Genomic DNA, 8407 nt, shown 5'->3' on the forward strand with positions numbered 1-8407 from the left:
GCAGCGGCCATGGCTCACGGGCCCAGCCGCTCCGCGGCACGTGGGATCTTCCTGGACCGGGGCACGAACCCGCGTCCCCTGCATCGGCAGGCGGACTCTCAACCACTGCGCCACCAGGGAAGCCCAAGCCTCCGGATTTTGATCGGAGAAAGTTATCTTGGTTTTCAGACAGTATTGAAAGACAGAGAAGGGTTCCATGGGTTCATTTTCTGTCCTGTCTTCAGGAGTGAACTTTCCCCTCTCATCTCTGTTCATTTTGGAGCTGGTGCACGTCAGTTTCGGGTTGTTTCTGGCAATATCAGTGAAAGCGGAGCCTTTCACCTGTGGCCACATGGCAGCTCAGCATTGCAGGGGGCTGTTCTAGTTGTTAACCGGGTGGAAGGCAGTAATTGACGGGGTGCAGCACAGGTGTGTCATGAATTCCATGAACCTCAGTGGTTTTAGTTATGAAGGGAGGAAGTTGGATGATCTTTGAGTTCCTTCCTAGACTGAGCTGTTCTGTTCATCTGTGGAGTCTGCTAGCCAGGGCATGTCACAGGGAACAGGACAGGCAAGGGCTTTGCCCCATGAGCTGCTCTCCTTTGAGGGCTTGGTGACTTGTAGGCTGAGGGGGGCGTGTGAAGGCTGGAGATGAAGTAGCAGACTGCTTTATAGTTAAAAGATGTGCCCTTTTAACTATAGTCAGCACTCCTCAAGGGGAAGCTTATGTTCTGGAAGTTTCTATGAGTTATTTTTTCATTCAGTGAGCTTCCTACATTGTTCTTGCCACACAAGACAACAAGTGTGTAGGTAGCATGTTAGGCGGTTATATGAGGTGTGAAGGAAGAGGAAGCAAAACGAAGGAAGTAGGAAACGAAGAGAAGGGGTGCAGGAGGATAAAGGTCACGTTATCTTCGGTGGGATAACCAACTTCTGAAGGAAGTGAAGATTGAGCAGCAGCTGCGGGCGGATTCACAAGCGCCTGGTGGGGCTGCACCTGTGTGCATCTGAGACACAGGCCAGGTCACCTGATTTGTGATCTTGCAAAGAAAGGACAGTGGTACTCTGCTTGTTAAAGGGAGACCGTGGTGGTGTGCACAGCTGCACGTGTTGGCTTTGCATATCCAAACACCGAGAATGGATGGTAGACCCCCGTCTTTGAGAGCTGCATCTGACCTAATGTGGTCCCCTAACCAAATCAGAAAAAGACTAAATTATAAATTAAAATAAAGGAATTGGATATTTTCTCAAGTTTTGGAGGCCTGACGATCTTACTTTGTCTTTCTAGGGCTGGAGGCCGCCTGACAGTGAGACTGGGCGCCAGAATCCTCGTCACACGCCTCCAGCTCCCAGTTACCTTACCTCAGGCGCTCAGCAGCCTCTCTGAACTTCTGCGTTCCCACCCCGCAGGGGGATGGCGGCACCTGCTTCCTCAGGGTGGGCACTGAGGCGCAGAGGAGGTGACCGAAGCGCCTGGCGCCCAGCCAGGGCCCAGGACCACCACCTTCTGTGTGCCTTTGCCTAGACGTCCCCTCACAGTGACAGCCTCTGTGACATCAGGTTCTGGTCCCCTGTGCGCGGTGACTTGCTATGGTGGGGAGGTGGCATTCACGGCGCAGAGGCTCCAGGAGCCTCATCGCTGTTAACCACCATGTCTCCTTCCTGAGCTTCCCTGTTTGGAGTTTTCCCTGATTTTAGTGTATTTCTCATCGCTTACCTTACTTTTTAGTGCTCTGTGGCCTTTGATAGGGATGTGTGAATAATTTGGCTTCTGAGCAAATTAATAATCATTAGGGAATGAGTCTGCTTCGGGGAGTAGCCTGCCTCACCATGAAAGATGGCACGACTGTTTTTTGGATACAGTTAGTCCTAGGTTAGTGAGTGTGCCTAGAGCTTCTTTTTCAGTATGGTGGCTTTTATTGTGCTCGTTTTTGCTGTAATGGCTTTTGACCTGTGATAGTGAAAAACCGAAATTGTCTCTAGTTCTGTCCTTAGTTGATGTTAAGTACTGTTAGCAGCTTATGGTAAAAACTGTTGTTTTCCTCTTTGAGAACTATAGAAAATACAACGTCTAGGAAAACATTGGCTCTCCTGACAAAAACACTAACTGTGGCTGATCAAAGATAAATCATAATACTCTTTGGTTTTTAAATTTCATATGATTTTAATCTTAGAATAATGTTTGTTTTTGAGGCTGTAAAAATTTCAGTGACTAAAATTGCCTCAGGCAGGAAGTGATTAGCTTTGTTTTGTTTTGTTTTGACAGCTATAGCTATAAAAATTCTTCATGTATCTCTGCATTGCATTTAGTTTCTTTTTCTCCTGTTTGAATCATATCTTTAATGAGATAAAGCAGATAAAGGCCTCAGGTTTACACCTCAGCCCAAATCCTGGTCCCTTTGAGGCTGTAACTGCCACTGTGAGAAGATGGCCCATCGATTGCAGAGGAAGCTAATTCTCTTTCCCATTTCAGTTCCTCCAGGGAATCCGCTTTCAGCAGTTGGCTCTGTGGAAGAGACGGGCGTCAGTTTTTCAGTGGCTGTGTTCAAAACCACCCAGAGGTACCTGTCTTTCTCCTACCATCGTTGGCAGCATAAGGTCACAGGAACCGCGGTGACTGTGGCCTCCTTGGTTTCCTGCGTCATGGGGAGGGGGGACACGGTGCATGATGGCTCAGGAGGCCCGGACCGCTCGTTTTCTAGCTTCCATAGTCAGTCACGCTTAGCTCTCCCCATTTCTGGGTCACCTGCCCTACGTCTTTACAGTTTTGATATATCAGTGTAGGTGGTGAAAGAGAAACTCTTCCAGAAGGAAGTTGCTGCTGGGTGAATCTTTGGGGATGCATGGGAACCAGCCTTTGTTTCTGCACATCTGGGGGCCAAGCTGAGTCTCACGTTTGGAAAGCAGAACAGAGATCTCGTGTAGACTGCAGTTAGTTTGGGGCACGTGTGCCCCTGAGGGCGGGCTGTGGGCTGTGCCCAGCGCTTCTCGGGAGACCCTGTGCGGAGGCTTGCAGTGCAGAGCAGAAGGTACTTAGGACGTGGAGGCGCATGCTGGTCTCACCAAGCTGAAGTCAGGAAGAAAACCCGTTTCTCCCTTCCTCTTCCTCTCCTGGGTTGACAGTATGGCTGCTTTTATGAGTGTGGTGTGTGCTCTTAAAGTACCAGAACCTCATCATTTTGTCCCAGTGGGTTTGAGAAGTTTTTTTTTTTTTTTTTTTTTGCGGTACGCGGGCCTCTCACCGTTGTGGCCTCTCCCGTTGCGGAGCACAGGCTCGGGACGCGCAGGCACAGCGGCCACGGCTCGCGGGCCCAGCCGCTCCGCGGCACGTGGGATCCTCCCGGACCGGGGCACGAACCCGCGTCCCCCGCATCGGCAGGCGGACTCTCAACCACTATGCCACCAGGGAAGCCCGCATCTGAATTTTTAAAGATCCAGAGAAGCGATCGCCTCAGGGATGCTGGCTGCTTCTCCTGGGTGGCCCAGGGAGCTGCAGCGCTGCTGTGGTCTCAGACGCGGGCAGTGGGCGGTTTGGCCTTGCACCTGGAGGCCGCGGGGAGCGGGGTCAGGAGGGAGGGTCCGTGAAAGGAAACGGCCGTTTTCATGTAAGAACCACCCTCATTTAACTGTAACATGTGTCTGTGTTCTGTTTTTCCACAGGGAGAGGTCCCCTGGGACGACGAGGATTTCCGCAGTCTGGCCGTTCTGGGATCAGGTGTTGCTGTGGGATTTCTCTCTTTCTGTTTTCGAGATCCTGGGAGGGAAATCACCTGGAAGCACTTTGAGCAGTATTACCTGGCGAGAGGTGTGGCGAGGGACTCGCACACTGCCTGCCTGGGGAGAAGGTGGCCGGTCAGCCTCCGGGTGCAGACGCGCGTGGCTTTCCTTTCGCCAGCGACTGCGCCGCCGCCCACCCTCGCCGGGCGGACCTCTCTTTAACGTCACGGCCTGACTCATCTTGCATTAGCTTTGGCATCTAACACTTGGTTCTGTTTGTTTATCTGTACGCTTCATTCTCGAATCGGATTGAGAGCTTTCCTCCTCTTAGGGCGCCCCTGCCCCGCTGGCTGGCCCTGGACGGTGGGTGGGGGCGGCGCTGTCAGCGCTGGGCTCTGACTCACACCAGCAGCGTCCCCCCGGCTTGTCCTGCGGGGTGCTCAGACTGGAGTGTAAACTTCCCCAAGCACAGAGGCCTTGCTTCCCCGTTGCCCTGAACAGCGCACGGTTAAGGCTGGGCTTTCCCTCTGTGTGGCGGTGTCCGTGAGGAGTTCTTGTTTCCCACCAGGTCCGTGGCCGGGGCCTGTGTGTCTTCTGTCCTCAGAGAGGCCGGTGGCCGTGCTCCCTGTGTAGTGGGGGAAAGGCTGCTGCAGCCCCTCTCCGCCAAGGACCTGCCCCTGTAGGTGTGGCCTGGGCGGGGCGAGGGTGGGGAGACCAGCGTCCTGTGCCTGCATTCGGGACAGGTTCCAGAGTTTCCTCGACGTCCGCCGTGGCTTACAGAGACACGGTTGTTCTAAAACGGCCTGGAACACGTAAGGGCGACCTGTTCCCTCCCCAGCCTACCTGACGCGGCCCTGCGCTCAGCTCCTGCAGTGCCTGGTTGGGGCCTGACTCTCGCCTGGCTCAGTTAGACGAGGACCAGATCGCGCTCACTTGGGGGAACTTTCACGTAAGCTGGGGGGAGTCCAGCACGTGAGCGTGAGGGCTGCATCCTCTCCCAGCCCCACCTGAGTTGTCTGAGGAGATCCCCTGATAATACCTTCAGGTGTCACAGAAACAGGTCATGTTATGCACAGAGGTCCCTGGCTTGGAACAGACGTTCTTTTGTGAAGGGGTTGTTTGGGAACAAAAAACTACAATATTCCAAAACCTCGGTAGCAGTCTTCGGTTTTTTGGGGGATTTTTTTTTTTTTTTAAATAAATGTACGTACATTTTGTTTCTTTTTTAAATATATATATATATTTATTTGGTTCCGCTGGGTCTTGGTTGTGGCACGTGGGGTCCTTAATTGCAGCACATGGGCTCCTTAGTTGTGGCATGTGAACTCTTAGTTGCAGCATGCATTTGGGATCTAGTTCCCCGACCAGGGATCGAACTCGGGCCCCCTGCATTGGGAGCGCGGAGTCTTAACCACCGGACCACCAGGGAAGTCCCAGCAATCTTCTTTTTTTTTTTTTTGCGGTACGCGGGCCTCTCACTGTTGTGGCCTCTCCCGTTGCAGAGCACAGGCTCCGGACGCGCAGGCTCAGCGGCCATGGCTCACGGGCCCAGCCGCTCCGCGGCATGTGGGATCCTCCCGGACCCGGGCACGAACCCGCGTCCCCTGCATCGGCAGGCGGACTCTCTACCACTGGACCACCAGGGAAGGCCAGCAATCTTCATTTTAAAACAGCATTGTTGTTTTTTCGTGATTACAAATGTAATACATGCTTGCTGCAAAAAAATTGGGGGAGATAAATAAAAGTATAAAGAAAGAAATCACCATCTGCTAACCCAGGCTGGGCTTTTTTTGTGATCCTCCTGGCCGGTCTGAAAGCGGAGCTGCTCACTCTTGTTCACCCTCTGTCTGACTGTCCCGTTGCACGCTCCGGCAGTGGTGCACCGCGCTGGGGGAAGTGTGAGGGGTCAGCTGGGCAGGGGTCCCGCGGGGCAGGGAGGATGCGCCATGCCTTCGCCTCCGTGAACCTGAGAGCTGGCGGGTCCTGGCTGGCTGGGGCTCCGCGTGTTGGCGGAGAGGCCGGGGCGGGCAGTCACCTGGAGTCCTGTCTGCCGTGGTTTCAGCTGTGTTACAGGCGTGTGCAGGAGTCGGGTGGTGGTGAGGTTCCACACGCAGGGTCGTGTCCTCGCCGTGCAATCCTCCGTCTTCCCCTTGTTTCCAGGAGGAGCTGTGGTGTTGCCAGCGGTTACGGTGGTGGTGACAGCAGGCCGTGCCTGAAGCTCCCCAGGGGGCGTGTGCTTTCTGGGCAGCGGGCTGTTCAGGCGACAGCAGCTAGCAGGCCTTGGGGCTGCACTTTCATTCTCGTCGGCAGTGTTTTCTTGTGGTGCCTGCTGTCCGACCAGGGATCGAGCCTGGAAAGCCCAGAATCCTAACCACTAGGCCACCAGGGAACTTCCCTCCTTTGGGGTTTTTAAGCCAGTTTGGAGGCTTAGTGCTCAGTTGTGCCCCATTTTAATCCCTCTTCTTGCGTTGGTTCCTGTTTATTAAAATAATCCCAGCCTAAAATTGTCCATGTTAGTAGGCAACAAAGCCAAGACCTGTCCTGCGGAGCGTGAGCCGCCCTCGGCGAGAGGCGCAGCCCGCGTGTGTGAGGCTCGTCGAGGAAGAGGCCCAGGGTTGCTGTGCCGTGTCCTGCCTGGGACCTCAGCTGTTCTGACTGGTCGTCTCTTTTCTAGGGGGACTGGCTGGAAGTCGTGAACCAACAGTTTGTGCGTGTTATTCCTGCCCTGGGACATCGTCTGAGGTGAGGGCTGGGTTCAAGGCCGGTGTCCTAGACATAGGTTTTGGTTTTGGTTTTAGCGTAAGGTGTAGTTTTCTGGGAATTCCCTGGCGGTCCAGTGCTTAGGACTCGGCGCTCTCCCTGCCAAGGGTGCAGGTTCAATCCCTGGTCGGGGAACTAAGATCCCGCAAGCCTCGCGGCCAAAAAAAAGGTGTAGTTTTCTGTTTTTTTAGAGAAATGCCTTCCCTGGTGTCACTTTCCAGCAGCCACTTGTGCTCGTTTGTTTTGGTGACACGACAGGAACAGTCTTCCAAGTAGCGCAGGACACTCATAAAGCTGTAACTGTGCTTCGGTTTTGCCAAGTAACACGTGACAGCTGCCAGCTGAGACCTGGAAGGGGGAAGAATAAAATGAGAGAGGAAGGCGACGTCAGCTGTCGATGGGCATTTATGCTTCGACCTCAAACCTAAGCCTGTGGTTTGGGGCCAGGACAGGTGGCCTGTCAGAGCTGCTCCGGGCTTTGCTGGGAGAGGCGCTGGGGAGGGGCGGCGGCTGTGGGGGGCACCCCTACAGCGCCTGGCGCCTTGGTCTCTGCAGAAGTTTGTGTGGTTCAACATTGGCAGCGTGGACACCTTCGAGCGCAACCTGGAGACCGCCCGCTGGGAGCTGGGCATCGAGCTCCCGGAGCAGACGGCCGTGGTCTACACCACGGAGAGCGATGGGTGAGTGGGCGCAGCTGGGCCCGGTACTGGCCACGCGGCGCTTCCTGCTGAACCCGCTCAGGCGTGTTACAGGCGTTCTCCGATAGTCACGGTGTCTGTGGTGGAAGATAAACTTGTTGGCTCTGTTTTTATTGAGGAAAGAATCGATCGGGGAGATGTTTAGCTAGGCAGCCTGAGGACTGTGCAGTGGGCCGGGAAGGGGTCAGCTGCGGGGAGGCCGTGCTGGGTCTGGAGGGGTTCTGAGGGAGGGGCCGCAGCTGCCCTGCCCACCCCACGGGAGAAATCGAGGAGGTAGGTGTGCGTGGATGGGGGAAGCTGCACGTACAGGTTGGCACGTTAAAAAACAAACTCTTCCCTTTTGTGTAGCAAAACCACGTTCTGGAGCCGTCCACTGTTCACGGCCTGGAGGCCGTGTTTCTGGCCTGTCTCTCAAGGGGATGTGACAGATGGTTTTCTTGGATTTTCTAGGTCTTTCTTGCGAAGCCTGGTGCCCACTTCTCTCCTGATCGGAATCCTCCTCTATGTCGCGAGGAGGGGCCCGATGGGGGCTTGGCGTGGCAGGCGAGGAGGGGGCCTCTTTACTGTTGGCGAGACCACAGCCAAGATCATGAAGAACTGCGTCGGCGTGTGCTTTGCAGACGTGGCTGGTTGTGAAGAAGCCAAGTTGGAGATCATGGAGTTTGTGTATTTCCTGAAGAATCCCAAGCAGTCTCCCTACCTCGGGGCCAAAATGCCAAAGGTACTGATTTGAGAAAACATGGTGATGCGCCGAGCTTCGCCCTGGTTCATTGTGGACAGAGCTGGGACAGTGTAGCTTTTGGTAATGATACTGTGTCTTATTAATCACAGTGGGGAGTGGAAATCGCGTTTGCAGAGTAGAAGAGTGAAAATCCTCTTATCTGATTAGCTGTTTTAACCTATAAAACTGGGATCATAGGGACAGTGCATGCCCACCTGGAGTGTGTTTATTTCACCTTCAAGCACAAACAGAGTCTGTGTTGGTGTGGTGTCTCCTTTAGAGCACAGGCCTGCCTTTGAGTTTGGCCCCAGTGATCAATTTCTCTGTTCAATATCTTGCACAAAGCACTTAACGTCTATAGTTTTGTTTCTTTAAAATGAACTGAGAGGGGCTTCCCTGGTGGCGCAGTGGTTGGGGGTCCGCCTGCCGATGCAGGGGACACGGGTTCGTGCCCCGGTCCGGGAAGATCCCACGTGCCGTGGAGCGGCTGGGCCCGTGAGCCATGGCCGCTGAGCCTGCGCGTCCGGAGCCT

The 8407-nt window shown here is 54.4% G+C and overlaps 1 protein-coding gene across 1 annotated transcript in view; it reads left to right on the top strand.

Annotated features, from left to right (window-relative positions):
* The window catches only part of LOC102975338 (AFG3-like protein 1), a 19842-nt gene that overhangs the window by 1490 nt on the left and 9945 nt on the right, over positions 1-8407 (top strand). Inside the window, 6 exon segments of the mRNA XM_055078870.1 lie at positions 2453-2540; positions 3640-3694; positions 6371-6416; positions 6419-6438; positions 7012-7136; positions 7605-7875. Of these exon segments, the coding sequence (XP_054934845.1) occupies positions 2453-2540; positions 3640-3694; positions 6371-6416; positions 6419-6438; positions 7012-7136; positions 7605-7875 (605 nt within the window).

The sequence above is a fragment of the Physeter macrocephalus genome, chromosome 17, assembly GCF_002837175.3.
Source record: "Physeter macrocephalus isolate SW-GA chromosome 17, ASM283717v5, whole genome shotgun sequence".
Lineage (NCBI taxonomy): Eukaryota > Metazoa > Chordata > Mammalia > Artiodactyla > Physeteridae > Physeter > Physeter macrocephalus.